Raw genomic sequence first — 20,255 nt, forward strand, 5'->3', positions numbered from 1 at the left:
TTTATCATCACAGAGAGCCTAAGACTACATTATATGTATATACTACTACATTTAATGGTACTGTCGGCAGTACTGGGTTTAAATAGAGATAAACGACCACTAAACTCAGCGAAGACGTTAATATACACGGGATTTTGAGCACTTAGCGTGGAGGGCGGCTAACAGCTGCTGAGACACCGGCGACACCGGAACCCGCAGCGCACTTCCGTGTTACAAATCGAGCACACACGCTTTCAGGAAGTCAGTGAGGTTTTGTTGTATTGTTGCTACGGAACTCGTGCAGTGGGATTTAAACTTAGTAAACATTATTTGTCGACTTCAAATCACATTTCTATTTCTAAGTTTTATATTTGTCTGTTAGCTAACCGTAAACCAAGATGCCACCTAAAAAGCGCAACTCTGGGACGACACAGAGCAAGGGGCTGAAGCCCAGTGCTGAAAGTGCCTCTCCAGACAAGAGGGAGAGTCCAGAGTTATCTCTTAAAAAGTAAGAGACGTTTTTTGTGCCTCATCCAGGTCTCAGCAGAGAATTACTTAGCTCCTCTGTAAAATGTATTTACACCGTAGCCTAAATGTTTAGCTAACGTTAGTTTGTGCTGGTATTTCACTCTTGTTAGCTGTGACTAACCGTGAAGCTGACTAGCTAGCTACTTTAAACGAAGCCAGGCCTGTATTTAGAGGTAAAACCTATGAGTTTTAACGTCTCTCAGTCCTGCACAACTCACCACAGGGTGTTAATATTCAGTATCATATATAGCATGTGATGTGGCGCTGTTATAACACATAAATACACCTGTGCCGGGAGGCTTGTTTTGATGTCCCGAAACTCCATAACGTTGGTTTATGGTCTTCATCCACTAGACACAGAGACAAGGATGCCGAGTTTGTGACCCTGTGCAAGAGCCTTCACGTCACAGACCTGGTTTGTGACCGTGCCTGGACCCTGTGGAAAACCATTCAAGAGTCCATGGATGAAGTCGCTGTATGTATTTATATGCAGTAATGTGACAGTAGATCTGCAATGTTGTGATCCTGCCTGGAAATTGTATTAGTCTGTTTCAAAGCCACCCTATAATAGAACACAAGAATCCCATTTGGAGACAGCTCACTTACTGTTTATACAGTTTGGTCAGAATTAAATGGCCACTAAGGCATCCAGACCCTAACAATTCAAATGAACATGGCTTAACAACCAAACCCCCTCCAAAGCTTTTCAAACAGCTTTCTCCAATTTGCCCTACAAGGATTATCCTCCTGCAGTAATTGTAGCACAACACAAAAACTGTAGACAGCTTTGTAGTTTTTGTCAGTCTAACAGTACAGTATCAGAAATTGACTCACAGGAAAACATAGTCACTGATTTTGGATGGCATTCAAGTAGTGCAAGTACATGTAAAAGCTGCACAAATATCAACCGAATGGTAACCTTTTCACTGCTGGTTAAAGGATCGCAGACGAGGATGCACTGCACGTAATGAGCAGGCATGTGTCTCATATCACACTGTCACAGGTCTTATGTGGGTATTATCTGTGAGATTAGGTGTAAAGTTTGACATTAGTGTCACCTTAAATTGTACCCTACATATCAATCTAATCCGACAGTGTGGCACAGTGTCTATGTGTGATGCTCTTGTCATGTTGAGGTGGTTTTTCTGAAGTGTTGATGAAAGGTTAACCTTTTGCTAATCTGTTAAAGGAAATTTTAACATCTTATAACAAAGGTGGACTAACATGTCTTTGATAAAATATGTATTTGTATTATATTGCTTTGTTGTAACAGATCTATTATATTTATGTTTCAGTCCTACTCAACATTCTCCACCAGGTCTTCATATTCATTGATGTCAGTGATTAGAAAAATACCTCACTTTTTTAAACATTTCTCTTTTTACATTTTATTTCAGGACAATCAGAAAAGGCTGTGGGGTGCTTGTCTCTTTGTGACTGTGACAGACATGGATGTTGCCTGTTTCACTTTAACTCAGGTTCTGAAAGCAGTCAGTCTAAAGTAAGTAATCAGCAGCTTTCACAGTGCTTGAATTTATAGCATATGCTGCTGAATTGCTGTTTTTAGCTTCAAGTAAAAATCTACCTCTTAATATTCTTCACATTACTGTGATGTAATATGAAGAATATTCCTGTTGAGGAGCATTTGTCATTTTGACAATTACTGTACCAGTCTTAAAAATTTTATTAGTATAATTTTAAATTCGGCCTGCATTTATGGGCTGGTTTTAAAGTTTTATTCTTTCAGTTTGCTTGTTGAGTTTTCATTCAAATGAAGTGTCCTCTCACCTACATTCATCCTTACTTTTGTAGTGTAAAGCAGTTTATGTCTCTGGTGAGGAAGTTGGATGTGAACTTGGATACAATTAGCACCAAGGTGAATTCAGCACTGACACGACTGGAGAAGAAGTATGATGTGACACTGGCTCTGTACCAGAGGTTTGAGAAGTGAGTGAGCACATTAGTACAGTACAGGTGCTTGATTCATAGAGAACTAATTGTGGCAAAATTGTAACTGAACTTAATATTTGTTTTGCTTCAGGACTTGCAAGAAGATCTTTGCTTTGGTTGCTGATGGCAAGTAAGTTGGAGACTTATCTGTCACATGAGTGAAATGTATTTGTCATACTCATTTTTTAGTATCTTTATTGCCTTGTGCTTGATAATTGCATGTTTGTTATAAAGATGTGATGCCAGTTGCTAGGTTAATAGTTCAGTGTCTCATTTTCAAGGGAGAGAGAGACCATGCGGAGCTGCTGGACAATGTTTCTTTTGGCCAAAGGTAGGTTTAGCCTTTAACACATTACCAACAACAAAAACAAGTAGGATCAAGCTGTTAACACACGTGATGGAATAGTTTTCATGTTGCTCCATCTTCTTCTTTCCATCCTTCCTTCCTTCTCTGTTCTCAGCTGTAGAGCTCAAATGAATTGGAAAGTTCTGTTCTCTGTAGCCTGCAGCAGTAGTATTGTGATGGTGCTTCTCATGTGTTACATCTTTGCTGTCTGCAGGAAGGGTCTTACAGATGGATGATGACCTGGTCATATCATTCCAGCTGCTGCTTTGTACGCTGGAGTTATTCATCAAGCGCTGCCCTCCAGACCTTCTGCAGCCTCTTTACAGTAAGCTTCAGGGTCATTTACTGAGACATCTGTCTTTATTTGATAAACTTTTATGGCCTCTTACTGAACAACTAAATTTGAAAGTCTGAAAAGTTGAAGAATTTATTTAAAAGCGACTAGAGAAACATTTTGATGTAGGCATAACTGCACATTTAGACCTAATGTGATTTCACGTTATTTGCTTAAAAAGCATATGCACAGTATTGTGTTTATGTTGTATAATAGTAGATCTTCCCAGCCATGAAAAATGTAAAATGTAATCACAACATCAGAGATTCTGTGTCATGAAAAGATCTATAGTTCATGCCTCCCACAGATTTTCTAACTTCTTAAATGTTTTTCTCTCAGAATCATCCATCAGTAAAGTCCAGAGCCCCCCAACACGAACATCTCGACGAAACCAGAGCAAAGCCAAATCCCGACCTCCAGAGCCAGAGATGGATGTGCAGCTTCTCGAAACCTTGTGCAAAGAGAATGAATGCAATGCAGAAGAGGTCTGAGCACTTCTCTTGTTATAGTTCTTACAGTCATCATCTAAACACATTTCTATGCCATCCATGTGTTTTTGGCCTCATTTGTCCTTTATACCAATTCTTTTTGCAGGTGAAGAATGTATACCAGACCAGTTTCTCTGCTTTCCTGGACTCACTAGATCTTTCAAGATCCCCAGATTTTCCTCAGGTAAGGGTTGTGATTGTCACAACACCTGCTCCACTGTTTGATTTCACCTTGTCTCCTCTGCACTTAGTGTTTCCATTAGTTACCTTTTCCTGCTTGCTGTTGCCATTGTTGAATGTTTGAGTGTCTGACAGCTGTTGGTTGTTCTCTTTGCTGCTCTTACATGTTTGTTTTCACATACATGGTGTCAGGAAAATGTGTACTCAAGCAGGGGATCCTTCATTGTGTGTAGGTGTTATATTGCAAAGGCAGGTATGACAACAACAGAGACAGGATGCTACTGTTTGCTGACACTGAAACTCTTCTGAAAACGGGTACTGGACATATTTTTTTTGCTGTTACGTTACCCCAGTAACGAACGAGTGGTGCATATTATTTACACAAGTGTCTTATATAAATAATGTGTAGGTCTGACCATGTTGATCTGGCCTATGAGGGGCTTGCATAAATTGGAAAAAAACATGAAATTTGAAGAATGAAGTGTGATTTTGGCCCAGATTATTTTATTTCACAGATGTGTCTGTGACTGTGCAGACAAGTCGAGTACTTGCCTTATTTCAGAGATGTTTTATGAGATCTGATCAGATACAGATAGATTCTGGCATGGTTGTAATTGTACAATCTCTAGACAAGTCTTGTACATGTGTTGAGAAACCCCTGTTAATTCTTTAGTGTCTGATTCCTTATCATTTTCTGATATCTTTGATTGCAGAGGTAGTTAACAGAACACAATCTTTCATCTAAAATATGCATTTAACTAATGAAATTTGATGCATTGTTAGAGCTCAAGATAATTAGCAGTTAACCTCCTTACAACAGTGAAATAATTCTTACACAGTAGGTCAAGGGTGTAATTACATATTATTTTGTGCTGGTAATCTAAAAGACTACAATGCAACAATTATTTAACTAGTTAAATGGAACCACTTACATTTTTGATACTTTTGTACATGTTAGCATTTAACACATTTGCATTAGGGTCAATTGAAAACAAAGGATTTGACTGAGAAAATTCAAACTGTTGAGCACAACTGGGACACAGTGATGGTGTTTATCTTTGTATGTGTGGAACCATTTAAGTGCAAGTAACCTCAACATTTAATTGTCATCCTAGGTGAATGACCTCGACCAACAATATGAAGAACACTACCTCAAAAGTAGAGACATTGATGGACGGCTGTTTTTTGATGGAGATGAGACTGTTCTTGTGCCTAAAGTCGAAATGTAATTAGTTATCTTCACTATTCAGTGTTTTAATTTTCTTGTAGATCAGCTAATATAATGTAGAGAAAAGTGTTGAATAATCTCCTCCTGCATTCAGATTACAGGGGGAGAGAACGCCAAAGAAGAACCTGCAAGATGAAGATGCTGTACTCATCCCTCCACAGACTCCAATCAGGTAAGCAGTTGTAGTCACTCTCCTGTTCTTCATTGTGTTTATTGTTCACCCAGTGGACCGAATGGAAAACCAAACTTTCGAGATTAGTAAGGGATTAATTATACTGTGTGGAATTTATTGGACATATTTCATTGTACAAAATGTTTTGAGTTTGTCCGTCATGATCGTCTGATTTTGGTTTTGTCTCATCAGAGCTGCCATGACCTCCATTCAGCAGTTGAGGGGTGATCTCATCTCCAGTGGGGACCAACCATCAACTAACCTGGATACATATTTCAAAGTGGGTCCCTAGTAGTGTTGCCACTAAATGTCCGATGAATCTGCATCTTGCCACTTTAATTTGAGATATTTCCTGTTTTCTTATTGCCTGGTCAGAATTGCACTGTGGACCCGACGCAGGACGTGCTGAAGCGTTTGGAGACACTTGAACAGGCGTTCAGCCAAAGATTTGGTCAGGCAGTCGGTCCGCGCTGTGTCATACTTGGCAAGCAGGTATGAACTAACAGTCAAAAAAAAAAAAATGACAAAAAGTGGCAAGACATGTCATTCTGAAATTACTGAAATGTCCAACTTACAGTACATGTTTGTGTTGTCCTTCAGAGATTTACCCTCGGAGTCAGACTGTATTACAAAGTCATGGAGGAAATGCTGAAATCGGTGAGTGACTCGTTTGAATTTATGTCATTAATTTATTTTTTCAACTGTTTTATTCAACAATTTTGTATTTTTATTATTTATCTATTTATTCAGAGGCTCAGGTGAATTCAAATTTAGCAATTTTCAGGTTTACCCAAAAAAGTATCTCAGAAAAGCTCAATCTACCTGTCTATGCCCTTATGACTTCTGTTTTCATAGCAACATAGTGGAGAGCAAATTAAGTCTGTCAACAGGAAGCAACTCACTGGAAGTGTAGACTATACAGCAGAGGTTCCCACACTTTTTGACTCAACATACTTCAGTGTCTGAAATAACTTGCATTCATATTGTTCATACTCATTCATACTTTTTCACTTTGTAGGAAGAGAAGCGACTGTCTGTGCAAAATTTCAGGTATGTTTTTATTTTTTTATTTTTTTTATCAAATCACTAGAGAATTATGAAGCCAGTTAGTGTAAGTGGCTATTCACTTAACCTTTAGCTGAACTTTGGAAATGCATTGAAGATTTTTGTTGTTTTGATGTGTAATGAAGCATTATTTGACTTGAGCTGAGTCATATGATTTCCATTTCAGTAAACTCCTCAATGACTCCACATTCCACACATCACTCTTGGCCTGCGCTTTGGAGGTAGTCATGGCAACATATGGAGGTGTGTCACGTAATTTGCTTAAAAAATTAACAACAGATGCCATTGCATACCACCTCTTAAATAACTGTGTTGTATCTTACGGTTCAATAATACCGATCAATGTTTAAACTTCTTCTACATGTGTGACACGTTATAATTATATTGCTTGCTCCTTATGATTAGAGAGCAGTTTTAAGACTGGAGGATACAACCATGGAGGTGGTGACCAAGCTGATACAGATGTGTGTTTCCCCTGGATACTGGATGTGTTCAAACTCTCCGCCTTTGACTTCTACAAAGTCATCGAGAGCTTCATCAAGGCTGACCCTACACTGAGCAAAGATATCGTCAAACATTTGGAGACGTGTGAGAACCTCATCATGGAGAGGATTGCATGGAGGACGGTCAGTTTTATGTCTCATTACGACTGCAGTATACATTTAATAATGTCACAGTATTTTGATAAGATTCACAAATAACACAACATTAAAACATAGCTACTGCTAATATGGCCACCTTATACAATCAGTCAATTCTCAAACTGCACATTTGAAAAAAATTACAACACTTTAGGAATAACATAAATTACATATAAGATCAACATTCTGTGTAAACTGCTCCATAATGTTGGAGCAGCATTTCCACGTATTCACTGCATATGAAAAATCTCATTGCATGTCCCTATCTCACAAACATATAGTTGCACTGAACCAAATAACCAAGCCAACCATAGCTGGCAAAGTGCTTGTTAACATGACACTGAACCTCAAACTACTCCAGAGACACAACTCTGCAGTAAAGTGAACACTCACAAAACCAGTTAAACCTAAAATGCAGATTACATATTTAACACATACAGAGTTACCTGCAGTACCACGTACAAAGCAGTGCACACAGTATAGGTTACTGAATACTGTATGTGAATAGAAAAAGTCCTGGTTAATTGTATAATCACTAAAGCAGTAGTGATTATAATAGTGCTCTTAAAAAACGGGTTGTTTTCCGTAGTTGTAGGGGATGATTTGTGTCACTGGCTGCCACTGCCTCCACCACCAGGTGCCTCCCTGTGCACCAGGCTGCTGGAGAAATAGTAAAGGAGTGGGTTCAGGCAGCAATTGGAGCTGGCGAGTGACAGCACCACGGGGTGTACAGCCTTGGTCATCTTGGCTAGGCCACAATGGGGCAGCAGTCCCACATGTGTGAGGGTGTATCCCAGCAGGTTGATGTGATAAGGGAGGAAGCACAATAGGAAGATGCCCAGCACCCAGTAAATGACTGTGAGAGTGTGCTGGCGGCTGCGGAGCTGGCTGCGAGAGCGATGTCTAGGCTGGCGAAGCACACTCAGCACTCTGCAGTAACTGTAGAGAAGTAGCACAGTGGGCAACAGAAATGACCCCAGCACTAAGCCCAGGGTTGCCAGTATGATGGTTCGATGGCGTTGCAAGGACGGGTCCAACAGACAGGGCTGGTGTTGGCGAGCGGCTGCAGAGCGCAGCAGAGGCAGACCCACACTCAGCCCCAACACCAGGAACCAGATCACCCCACTTACCAGCTGTGCAACACGCAGCCTGCGGAGCGTTGATGCCAGTGGGTGCACAACAGCAAAATAACGGTCCACAGCGATGCACACCAGGAAAAAGATGCCCCCATACAGGCTGATGTATTTGAGTGTGAAAGTGAGGTGGCAGTAAGCCACCCCAGGAGTCCAACTGGACGGCTCTCCTGTGTTGGAGGACAAGGCTTGAGCCTTTTGGTTGTAGTAGTAGATTCTCAGAGGAAGGGAGATCACAAAAAACAAGTCAGCAGCTGACAGGCTGACCATGTAGATGGCTGTACTGTTAACAGTGTAAGGAAACCGACACAGTCTGTGCAGAGCCAGGCCATTGGTGGCCAAACCCAGCAGGAAGATGACACTGTAAGACACTTGATAAAAAGTAAAGCGGTAGCTGGTGTCCACAGTGCAGTTAGACAGAGGTGAGAATGGCTTCGCTGGTTCGTCAGTCATATTCCACAGCTCCATGTCCCAAAATGATTTGCTGCTCCAACACTTAAAATCACTGTGTCACTCTCATATCTGAAGGACGGTTAAGTAGCTTCTGCTAGAGCAGTTAAACCTGTGGCAACTAAAGACTTAATAAACTCAAAATGTCTCCTGTTTTATGGAATGTAAATTTGCTGAGGTAAATACACTACTGCAGCTGGCACACCTGAATTAATGTTTGATATGCACAACGACGGTTGGAAGGATTCTGTCAATAAAGTTTTAACTGCACCTGTAAAACAAGCAAACATTTGGTTTGATTACAGGCAGAGTGGGGAAAAAAGAAATGGCTCATGTAATACTGCTTCCCTGCTGTAAATAAACATTTAGTGACGCTCATAAAGTTGATCGTCAGAGGTGTTAATTTAGGCTGTAGGTTTTAGTGTATAAGCAAGTATCCAGTTATGCATCTGTCAGTCAAGATTGGGACGGTTTGATTGTAAGTGCACTTTACTAATGCATTAGTTAAATCTTTTCTCTCTTTTGCTTTTTTGTTAGGAAATTACCAGAAATTTAGGCTATTGAACAACTCCACACACTCCAGTCATCAAATGACCATTGAGTTAAATCAATACCACTGACCGAGGACACAAGGGAGCTCCCACTATTATCTTAACCCTAATTATACCATGATTCATTATATCTGAATGCTGATTTCAAAAATGTAATTGTTAAATAATTTTTTTTATACAGATCAATTCATTAATTATATCTATCAGTCAGCTTTCATGCAGCATTGCAATTGACATTTTTTATATATTTTTCAACATTATTTGATAAGACATTCATAGTTTTTAAAATTTTAAACTGAATTATTTTACCGTAACTGTTATCACCCTTACAAAGTAAGCTTAATGTGACCAAGAATTGCAAATCATGTAGCTGTTTTGTGACTCTTGTCACCCTCCTGTCACTGTAAAAACCATAGAAATGATAGAATATCACATAGAAAAAATAGATTCTTATCTTAAGCTTTGTGGACCTCCTTCATTTAAAGTTTCTACTCAACCCTAATAAGCTGATTCAGTTAACTTTCTGTCTTCTTTTTATTAAAAAAAAAACACATCTTAATCCATTATATATTTTGCATATAAACCTCACTGAGGAGAATTCAGATGAAACCAATAAAACTTCATCACTCACCAGTATCAGGGTCTCATCAGTGCAGTGACAGTGTGATAAGGATAACAGCAGCAGGATAACTTGCCATGATGCTTCTGATTGGAGCAGTTCACGCCGACACCCACACGCAGGCCAGGATCTCTCTCTCACTTTATCTCACTTTATCTCCCCCTCTCTCCTCTCCCACACACGTGGTTTATTCTGTTTTTTTAGGTCAAATTGGTTAGAGAGATTTGAACTTTATCACTAGTTTGGATTGAGAATTGACAGATATTAACTAGTTTTCTCATAGAACTGAGTTTTGTGATAAGCCATACAATTAAGCACGCATAGTTTCATTACAGTCATGTTTATGGCTGCTTGTATAAAAGGAGTTAATCATTAACTGTTAACTACAATCACCTTTCAGACAATTGAAGAAGAACTCAGAGAAGATCTGTGTCCATGGTTAGTAGAGCCAAAGAGAACCAGAGACAAATAGTTTGATGCCATATATGTCTTAATTAGTCAGAACTCTTGTGACTCAAAATTTGAGTGTTTGTGTATTGAAGAATCTGATGTAGGTAATAGGTGCAAACTATACAAATTTACTTCACCAGTTAAATTGGGATGTAAATGAAGCAGCGTTGAACTAAAAAAGTCTCTGTTTAAATAATCTTAATTTGTAGAATATTAGGCTACTATGGCACAGATGATGACTTAGCTACACACCCTTTTTACATAGATCTGAATTCAAAATATATAAAACAAATGACAGACACAACTCCAAAATAACTGGTTAAGATTTATTCTGTGCACAAAAAGTAAACCTTACCTTCATGTTACAATTATCAATACAAACAGAAATGGGATGGTGTGTTTTTACTATTCAATTCCACAAAAACTCTTCACATACAGTAAAATGTATCAATCATCATTATAATTACTTCTTTTTATAATATACTATTATCAGAGCATCACAAGTCTGTGTGATTTATCATGTCAACCTTGAGTTAGACGGACTTTTTCCACACAAAACCATTTATCCAGTACAAATATTTCAGTTGTGCTGGGTGAAGGTGTGGATGTAGTAATGTCAGGAGTCCAAACATGGAAAAATAAGTCTTCAGAAATTGCCTATTCTGTTTATCTCAGACGCCAGTTTAAGTTTACGTTCTGCAATATTCACAGAATCTGGATTCACTGGATCATTGTGGCCTGTCTTCTACTTTGTAAATGTTCTTCTCCCTTAGGAGGCATGTTGTCGCTCGCCTGCTTCAGTTTCGCAATCTTTCATCCGTGCATGGTGATGATGAGGCTACCCTAGTCAGTGCAGACCCTCAGGCAACGCCTCTCAACAGGAATGCAGCAGTGCTCGGTCTTGCAGCACACAGCTTTTACAAGAAGGGACAAATATTTCACATGCATTCAAGCTGCGCCATATTCCATTTGCACTGTGCGCTGTGTTTTCACATTTACTTCTTCGTAAACTAGCAAAATCATGACAGTGAAAAAGAATTGATTGAAAATTCCTCATGTTGTAACTCGCATTGAATTTAATTTCAATATACTCCAGTTTTGTTCTTAATGCAGAATTTCAGCAGAGCAGATTCTGAATTTTTGACATGTTTTCATGTCTTTATGTTTTGACCCTCGCTATTTTCTACAGAAGTGACCAGTAATGTAGACAAGGCCATTGGCAGTGGAAATGCAGTGTTGCCTCGTTCAGCTTTCAATTATTGACCAAACCTTTAATCTGTATTTGAAATTTATTGAGTCATTGTGCATTCATGGCATTGGCCAACCACAGCACCTGTACCTGTGTTGCTACTAACTGTATGACTCATCAGTCTAGACAAATGATTTGGTGGCACCCACAGAGACAATTGATACCCTGATAACGTCAAACATTTCACAACACGCCACTCTGTCAAACCAGTAGTGAAATTAAAATTAAAAAAAAATGTATTTGTTTTCAGTATAAGGGGTGAATACAGTTATAGAACATGCTGCTCTATAAAGTGCTTAAAAGCCTTACTGAGGCCACAAATACTTAGAAACTGCACAGTACATAAAAAAACTGTAATACTGGTTCACAGTTGCTAAAGAAGAACTTTCCTATAGGAGAATCTGTGCTGAGGAATAACACTATAATTAAATGTCATGTGCAAAAGCTAAAACTTGCAGCACCATCCACGACTAGGCACACACACCTGTCATTTCCACTAATGCACATTATGAACTCATAACTCATTCTTTAATAGAGTTTTCCAACTTGCGCATTGTGAATTGTCACTTTGATAAAGGGTATTTATGCTGCAACACACTTTATTATTTTCAAAGTTGCTACACTCGTTTATTGACTGACTAGAGATCAGTGTCATAAGTCCCAGTCCAAACTGTCTGTTGTGTCCAGTAGACACTGAGAGAGTAACTCCTTAGCAACCATTGTGCTTATGTGTTGTTATGATCCTCTAGACCACGCTGCTGCCGCCAGATCCAAATGGAGTTTCACCAGCAATACACACTGAATTATCATGTCACATAATAGAGTCACAATAGAGTTGTTATTAGACTGTTGACTCATTGACAAACATTTTGGATCTCAGAGACCTCAGGGTCAGGCTTTTTGGTGTTGTATTTGGACTACTTTGTGTGCTGTCCATATTAAGTCTGTCGAATAGCTTGGCACCATTGTGCCATACTGTGGACTTGCGTTTGATGGAGCTCTGAATGGCCTCTGACGTGAAGTAGTAAATGACTGGATCAAAGCAACAGTTGGTTACTGCTATGCACAGAGCAATGGGGTAGATGGTTCTGACCACATATTCTGCGTAGCATCCCTTCAGGACGTTGGAGCGGACCAGGGCGTAGAAGATGAGATTGACATTGTAGGGAATAAAACAGAAGCAGAAGATGAGCAGATGCACAAGGATCATCCTCAAGATTTTTACCTTGTTGAGGTTCCCTCCACGGCTAATGGTTTGTGGTTTCCTCAGTGTCCGTAGAACCGTGACCGAGCAGAACACATTGACCAATAACGGGATGATGAAGCCCACAGTCTCAATAAACACCACCACCTTGGACAGCTCAGACTTCCACTGTTTTTTGGAGTAGTTTTCAAAGCAGAAGTTTGAGGAGGAGTTGGCATTTCTGGGTGAAGTGGTGTCCAAGAGAAACCCTGTGGGTATACTTCCTGAAAGAACCATCACCCACACTGTACAGCAGGCCAGTTTGGCATTCCTCCTAGTACGAATATTCTGGGAACGAAACGGGTACACAATGGCCAGGAAACGGTCGACGCTGATGCAGGTGAGGAAGAGGATGCTGCCGTACATGTTGGTGTAGAAAAGCGCCACAGAGATCTTGCAGAGCACACTTCCAAATAGCCAGTCACGTTTAATGAAGTAAACAATCCGAAAAGGCAAGCTGAGAACAAAGAGAGAGTCGGAGACAACAAGGTTCATCATGTATGTCGTGGTCTCATTTCGCAGCTTCAGTGTACAGCCAAAAATGTAAACAGCCACCATGTTGAAGAAAAGTCCAACCACAAACACCAGGCTGAAAACCGAGCTGTACAGAGGGTATTTGAAGTCATCACTCTTATTGCAGTTCATGTAATTTTGAGTGACACCCAGTGCAGTGGTGTTGAGAGTCTGAAGGGTGTTGTTATACATCTTTAGACCAGGCTGGTAAATTTGTATTTACCGAGTGAAAACTTGTCAGTCGTGTGTTTGTGTGTCCATAAAAATCCAAGTTCACCTTGTTAATCCATCCATGTGCAACAGGCAGGAAAAATTTCATTTGTATAGAAAAACAGTCCTGAATTACTGAAGAATGCTCAGTTTGTGTGGTTTTATGTTATGAAATACTTAGAAGGAAAGCATAGAGCGACTCCACAAAATACCTGTATTGGTATCCACAGTTCTTTACATCAGTTTTCCTTATTTGAAAGCTGTCCTGCACGTCCAATATTCCTCATTTAATTGGAGTTTCCGGTCTTTTCAGTTGTCTTCCGCAGTTGAAATGTTTATCCCCTTTGAGAGAACAATCATGTGTCTCTCCTCAACTCTGTGAACAGTCGAGTTGTTCTTCTCTTCCTCTCCTGTCTGTTCCTGTAGTAGCCCTGGGGCAGGGGACATGCTGATTGTTACTCTGCTCCTGCCTTACCATATATCAGCAACCTCATAGCAGGCTGCAAGTCAGAGGCTCTAACACAAAAAACACAGTGGGCTGTTGAAACAAAGAGGGAGGAGCCTCCACTGGGGACAAAGTCCTCCCATCTCTTCTTTGTTTATGCATTCACCTGAAATTTGAGTACCGAGAATCTGTCAGAAATGGTTGTGGTTCATGATTCACACAATTTCCTTTTTAATTACAAACTTAAATTAGGTGATTCTTCTTTCTTCTTTTAAATCAGCCACTGAAAATATCACATGATTTTGTCACCAGGCGATTTTACTGTCTGCCCACTAACACTTTATGACTTTATGACTATGACTTTTGGTATTTCACTTTCAATTTTCAAACAAATAATCAGGTAAAAGTAGAGACTTTAATCACAAGTCTACATTAGACAAAGAACACAAGACTCTTATTAGTGCAATGATTTCAACCTAAAAAAATGTTGCAGTGTTGTATCCGCTATACGTCACTGAATGCTGTTTAAGCAATGAGATACCAACTGTTCTTTTGAAATGTGACAGTGTCGTCAGCCGGGCGTGGCGAGTATGACATGAAGAATGTAGTAATAGCAGGTCTGTACCTGAAGTCATAGTGTAAGTTGCTGAGTTATTACCACACCCACTTCTCTGTATGATTTAATCTCTGATTTCTTCTCAGTGTATGATATATCAATATTCACATTCACCACTTGCCTACATGTCCTTCAGTCTATATATATTTATATATATTTCTAAGATGAAATTCAAACATTGTTTTAAATAGAACGATTGTTTGGGTTAATTTTGTAGGGATTTCCATCTAACACTAAAACCAGATAGGGCACTATAGGGAGTGTCCTCAGATCAAGATAAAATTGAGGAACAGATATATTATCAGTCCATTACTATTTTTGATAATTGATCAATATCAATGATAATTCATATTTGATATTATCTTAATTCCATGTCAGTAGGTTAACATCCCTGATTCTCTTTCTGTGGTTTCCTCATGTCACAGAGACTGCTAGAGCTGATACCAATTAATTGTATCAATTGTGTGTATTACCAATTAGTTGATAATAGTTTGGGTCACTTTTCAAGTGAAAATGCTGTACTTTCACTTGTCTCAGCTCCCCCATTGTGAGGATTTGCTGTTTGTCTTTGTTTTCTATCACTGTAAATTGGACTTTTTAGGGTTTTTGACTGTTGGTCAAACATTAAAAGATGTTGTCATGGAAACTGTGATGGGCATTTTTCATCATATCCTGACATTTTACAGACAAAGCGACAATTTTATTAATTGAGAAAAGAATTGAAATATAGAAAACATAAGCTGTGACACCAGGGGTAGTGTTGTGATTAAGATAACAGTGTGATTGTATCTTTTTTTCCAAGTCATATAAAATGTTAAATGTGATTTAGAGTAGCCAAAGCTCATTCGAATTCTGCTTTGGTGTTTATTTGCAAAGCTTTGAGGTATTAATTTCTCAGGCGTACTGTAGGTGAAGTTGTAATTTGCATCAGTAAAAGTTGATGTGTGCTTAATTAGTCTTGACAGAGGTTGAAAAACTCCCCTCACGTTGGCTTTCAGTAGGTTTTTCTCTTTTGTCCAAATTTTACTTCTTGAATTCTGTTTTCTGGTAAACGATATGCAGTAATTTTTTAACATGATTTAGATGCACATGTGGTAATATGTATCAATCATTATCATGTTTGTGTCTCCGCAGGCCTCCCCGCTGTTTGAGCTGCTGAAACAGGAGCATGAGGGCGGAGCAGCAGAGCAGGTTGAGACCCCAGCCAGTTTCAGCCAACCACTGCAGCACAACCACACCGCAGCAGACCTGTGAGTCTCTTACACCACAATCACTCTGTTTTTCAGCTGCTGGTATGCATGCTGGTCTAGGGAGGTCTTGCAGCTGCTGCATACCAGCAAACCCTTTTAGCTGTTGTAAAACCACTGTAAGTCATAAGTACAACAGTTTTTCACCTTTAAGTCATAGATAAGTATCATGGTATTTAAAAAAAAAAAAACATATCTGTTAAATTTCATGACTTATACTCACCATGAGTCTTCCTATTTGTAGCTTTTAGCCTCTACTACCTTATTCTGAACCCTCTAATTATCTGTGAATTGTGGTTTACATTTAATGAAAATTTTAATTGAATATTTTCTTTAGTATTGATGGTGTAACTGACTGGGCCCATTGGTTTTTCCATTGATCTTACAGATATCTGTCCCCCATGCGCCCGGGCCATCGTGCCTTACCTCCTGAGTCCCCAGCCACTGCCAGCTCTCAAGCTTCCTCTCAGGTTCTGACCCAGCCCGCTGGTCAGACTCCACGACACCCAAAGTCCAACTCTCTCAGCCTCTTCTATAAAAAGTGTAAGATGAGGTTCAAGCTCTCCCTCACTTGTTTTTGATGAGCGCAGATTCCTTTTTAAGTTATATTTCCCACAACACATTAAGTGTCTCTGGCTCTCTCGGGTAAATTCTATATAATGAAGACAAACAGAATCTAGACACGGCCTCCTTCAATTTCACAAAGATTCAGTCATCGCCACTTTTTTCTCAGTGATGGATTTCTCTATAATAAACTGGAAATCATAAGACTGAAGAAAGTATTAGAAAATTACAACAAATATTTTTTTTCTGTTTGTTTTGTTCAGTACAGTTATCCCTCAGGTTTTTTCTCCATTTATGTTACAGTGTACTGCTGTTGCTGTTTGTGTCCAACTGCGTCTGTGATTTCCTCTCTCTGTAGTGTATCGCCTGGCTTATACAAGACTAAAGATACTCTGCTCCTACCTGTTGTCCTCCCACCCTGAACTGGAGCCCATCATATGGACACTATTCCAGCACACACTGCAGTACGAGTATGAGCTGATGAGAGACCGTCACCTCGACCAGGTAACCTGACAAGATGCTGCTTCCTCTTTTTCTCTTCTTTGTATCATTTCTCTTGCTCTTTGTCTTTTTTACTCACTTTGACTCAGTCTCTTATTCTCTTGTTCTCTTGGCATAGTTGATGATGTCAGCCATGTATGCCATATGTAAAGTGAAGAGTGTTGATCTGCGCTTCAAGACCATCGTCACGGCATACAAGAACATGGCCAACACCAACCAAGAGGTGACCTGACCTTTCATTAATAACTTTGTTATCCTTCAGGCTGTTTCTTTGCTTTCAAACATCATGTTGAATTATGATATAAAATGTTTTTTAACTTTGTTTCTCTTCATGTCACTCTGTGTGTTGCAGACTTTTAAGCATGTGTTAATCACTGAAGGCCACTATGACTCCATAATTGTCTTTTACAATCAAGTGTTCATGCAGAAGCTGAAAACCAACATCCTGCAGTATGCTTCTACCCGGGTGAGACACCTTCCCTGTCAGGGGCTATAGTTTGATTTTAATACATGTTCAATCAGATGAATGTATATACTTACTATACCCTCTCATTGTTGCTCTCTTTTTTTCTTTCTAGCCGCCTACCCTCTCTCCAATCCCACAAATACCACGCAGCCCCTACAAGTTTCCAAATTCACCTCTGCGTGTGCCTGGCAGCAATAATGTGTACATCTCCCCTCTGAAAAGCCCACGCATGTCCCCGGGTATCATGACTCCTCGCTCCAGGTCAGTTCTTTACATTCACGGAAGTTTGATGTTCTCTTAAGTCAACTTGAAGGATTTTTGGTAAAAAGAGAAAAGGCCATTCAACTACACTTGTGAATTAGCATTATCCTTAAAAATTATTTTGAAAAAAAAATTCTTTGCACATGATTTTTCTCATGTTTGTTTTTTTTACCTTTTGCAGAATGTTGGTATCGATCGGTGAATCTTTTGGGGTATGTGCCTGTTTTGTTTGCTCTGTAGAATATTGAAGGAAAATCTCAATCTAACAGCTGCAGTGGTTAATGATCTTTTCCTCACCGGCCCTGTTGTTTCCGTTTTGTTTTCATCTGCAGCTGTCCAGTCGCTTCCAAAAGATCAACCAGATGGTCAACAGCAGCGATCGGTCCTTTAAGAGGACTCTGGATCTCGGCTCTGCTCCAAAGCCTCTGAAGAGGTTACGGTTCGATGTGGACGGACAGGATGAAGCCGATGGCAGGTTGGTCACAAATGGAGTTATATTCGCCAGATTTACAAATTTTACATCAAAGTCATTCAACACATTAAAACAGTTTAAGTACTGGCAATGTAAAAGTATAAAGAAATATTACATTATACATAGAAATTACATTCATCTTATTACAGGTTATCTGAATTATTATATTAATTTGGTGAATAAAGTAATAAAAATGTATTCTACCTTTTTTTTCAATTAAGCACTTTATATATTTCAATTTACAGCAAATCTGGAGGAGATTCTACACTGATACAGAAGCTTGCAGAGATGAGTAAGTGAAAACTGTTTCTTAAATATTCAGTTCCATTTTTTTCTTTTGATATTTTCAGTTCCTCTTCTTCATGTGTTTTTTTTTGTCAGTTGTACAGCTTATGGATGTATGTTCCTCTGTTGACCATCTTCTTCTTCCAGGCTCCACTCGGAGTCGCATGCAGGAGCAGAAGATGAAGGAGGACGCAGAAGCAAGGAAGGAGTAACTCTAAAACCTACTGAACTGACCTGCACTGTTTGTCACAACGTGAACACTACCTTTAGTTCACACTTAAAGTGAAACATGAGTTCCTGTACATTTAGTAATGAATTTTAGTTTTAGTATTTAACTTTGTGTTTGAGGAGTGATATGTGAATATAGGGGACATTCTCCTCTCTTTTTTTTGTTGTTGTTGTTGTTGATGCTTTAACTGAACTGTTTTAACTGAATAATGATTGACATCATTGAATTTAATTTGAATTTGACTTGTTGGAGATGAAGTGTGTTTGCTTGTAAGAGTGGTATTAATTTGTGGATGGTATTAGAAATCATTGTTTTCACTGAGTGAGAACTGAGTGTTCTCAGTTGTCAAGAGCGTTATAAAGGACACATTGCTGGTTTTCTAGTTGTTAAATAATTGGTTGAGTCTGACCTTTTTCTTTTTGACAAATTTCAAATTTTTATATTTCAAATGTTTCAATCATGATGCAACATTTCAAGTGTTAAATCATGATTAATCTCCGCAAAAAAGGAGTAAGTGTCAGTATCAGTACGTCTTTCCCTGCTGCAGTTTTACTTTTAATGTGATATTTTACTCCAACTTGGGAAAGTATAGTTTGTATCATAAAGTGAGAACTTTAAAACAATCAAATATCACTTAAAGGGAAATCATACATAATTTGCACTCAACCAAAATTCATTATTATAGAATAGTTTCAAAGGATGTGGTTACAGGTAATGTCTCTCTTTGTAACATATAGTTTTATAGTAACTTGCTTTACTTTTGCTTTGTAAAACTACATCATACATCCAATGCAAACCTAATGTGTTTCAATTAAAGGAATATTTTTTTTATGTTTGCACTCAGTTTTCTACACATCAGTAGGTTCATTCTAATTTTTGGAGTAGGAGGATTTTGAGAAGGAGGAGAAAAACATTACAACGATGAATATATTCCACATATAGCAATGTGGACTCTGTATACCACAGTAAAATATTGCTAGAAATGTCAATTACCAGAGTTTTTAAATTAAAATGTGTTTATATTGTACTTTATTGAAGTAGTTCCTTTACACAGTAAATATTTCTTCTAAAAATATAATTTGGTTTTTGTACTTCTTTGCATTGAGGTATACGGAAGCGATGTATTCACTTAAGAAAGAAAATCCACTCTGTTTTTCTGAGTTTAAAGGTCATATCTCAGAATTTGTGATAATAATCTCATTAATTCAGAAAAACAGAGCAGATTTTCTTTTTTTGAATGAATGCATTACGCTTCTGTAGAATTCATTACATGCAGGTATTTTCTTTTTTGCTAATCAGTTGCCATGACTCCAGTGTTGATTAACTGCAGCCAACAGTAGCTGAAACCTGTTTGGGGTGAAAGATCTTTTCTTTTTTCTTTTTTTTGGTTTGTGTTTTTCTATTGATACACTGACAGTGTTGTTAGTTTCCTCTGTTTATTGTCTGTCAGAAAGTCTTGTAAATTTCTTTCCAGTTTCTCAAAGGACACATTTTAAAGCTTTGTTCTACATCCTCTGTTTTGATGTTTTTTTTTCCTCTTGTGTTGGCTAACCTTTGAGAAAAGACCATTTGAGTGTCAGCTATGAAAAAGAAACTGGAGAAAATAGGATGAACTCTGCCACATCTGTCACTCCTTGTTGTCAAGTTTTATTGTCCAGGACCCCATTTCACAAAACCACACCACAGCTAAAATGTATGTAACATCCATCTCAGGAACCCTAACTTAAGACACCAGTACTTTGACCTTTAGAATCATCCATTACCAGGAAACTGAAGCCAAATAAATGACAGTTTAGACCAGCTCCTCATTGTTTTTAAAACCAGAACAATTATATTTTTC

The 20,255-nt window shown here is 38.7% G+C and overlaps 3 protein-coding genes across 3 annotated transcripts; 1 reads left to right on the forward strand and 2 right to left on the reverse strand.

Moving 5' to 3' along the window:
- The first annotated feature begins 213 nt into the window (after positions 1-213).
- rb1 (retinoblastoma 1) lies at positions 214-19,925 on the forward strand. Its single transcript, XM_023404780.2, has 27 exons — positions 214-487; positions 862-982; positions 1,905-2,008; positions 2,320-2,454; positions 2,549-2,587; positions 2,739-2,788; positions 3,018-3,128; positions 3,477-3,622; positions 3,732-3,809; positions 4,921-5,030; positions 5,128-5,205; positions 5,398-5,485; positions 5,581-5,697; positions 5,806-5,862; positions 6,224-6,255; positions 6,437-6,513; positions 6,676-6,896; positions 15,525-15,640; positions 16,026-16,180; positions 16,560-16,705; positions 16,821-16,925; positions 17,055-17,168; positions 17,281-17,429; positions 17,611-17,641; positions 17,762-17,904; positions 18,147-18,193; positions 18,334-19,925. The coding sequence occupies exons 1-27, from the start codon at positions 378-380 to the stop codon at positions 18,396-18,398; spliced, it is 2,745 nt and encodes a 914-aa protein (XP_023260548.1). The 5' UTR covers positions 214-377; the 3' UTR covers positions 18,399-19,925.
- Positions 7,520-8,512, reverse strand: LOC147819191 (lysophosphatidic acid receptor 6). The gene has a single exon (XM_087173582.1). The coding sequence runs from the start codon at positions 8,510-8,512 to the stop codon at positions 7,520-7,522; it is 993 nt and encodes a 330-aa protein (XP_087029708.1).
- On the reverse strand, positions 10,427-13,835 carry LOC111653980 (lysophosphatidic acid receptor 6-like). The gene has a single exon (XM_023404781.2). The coding sequence runs from the start codon at positions 13,309-13,311 to the stop codon at positions 12,205-12,207; it is 1,107 nt and encodes a 368-aa protein (XP_023260549.1). The 5' UTR covers positions 13,312-13,835; the 3' UTR covers positions 10,427-12,204.
- Positions 19,926-20,255: the final 330 nt, after the last annotated feature.

This window comes from Seriola lalandi, unplaced genomic scaffold (assembly GCF_002814215.2).
Source record: "Seriola lalandi dorsalis isolate HSWRI2012SDOR001 ecotype SW California unplaced genomic scaffold, Sedor1 jcf7180002054256, whole genome shotgun sequence".
Classification (NCBI taxonomy): domain Eukaryota; kingdom Metazoa; phylum Chordata; class Actinopteri; order Carangiformes; family Carangidae; genus Seriola; species Seriola lalandi.

Bases quoted from the DNA above. Each gene is read 5' to 3' on its own strand.
- LOC111653980 (XM_023404781.2), bottom strand. From the start codon at position 13,311: ATGTATAACAACACCCTTCAGACTCTCAACACCACTGCACTGGGTGTC.
- LOC147819191 (XM_087173582.1), bottom strand. From the start codon at position 8,512: ATGGAGCTGTGGAATATGACTGACGAACCAGCGAAGCCATTCTCACCT.
- rb1 (XM_023404780.2), top strand. From the start codon at position 378: ATGCCACCTAAAAAGCGCAACTCTGGGACGACACAGAGCAAGGGGCTG. The intron at 5,863-6,223 runs GTGAGTGACTCG...TTCACTTTGTAG, and splicing joins TGGAGGAAATGCTGAAATCG to GAAGAGAAGCGACTGTCTGT. The intron at 17,642-17,761 runs GTATGTGCCTGT...TTTCATCTGCAG, and splicing joins CGATCGGTGAATCTTTTGGG to CTGTCCAGTCGCTTCCAAAA.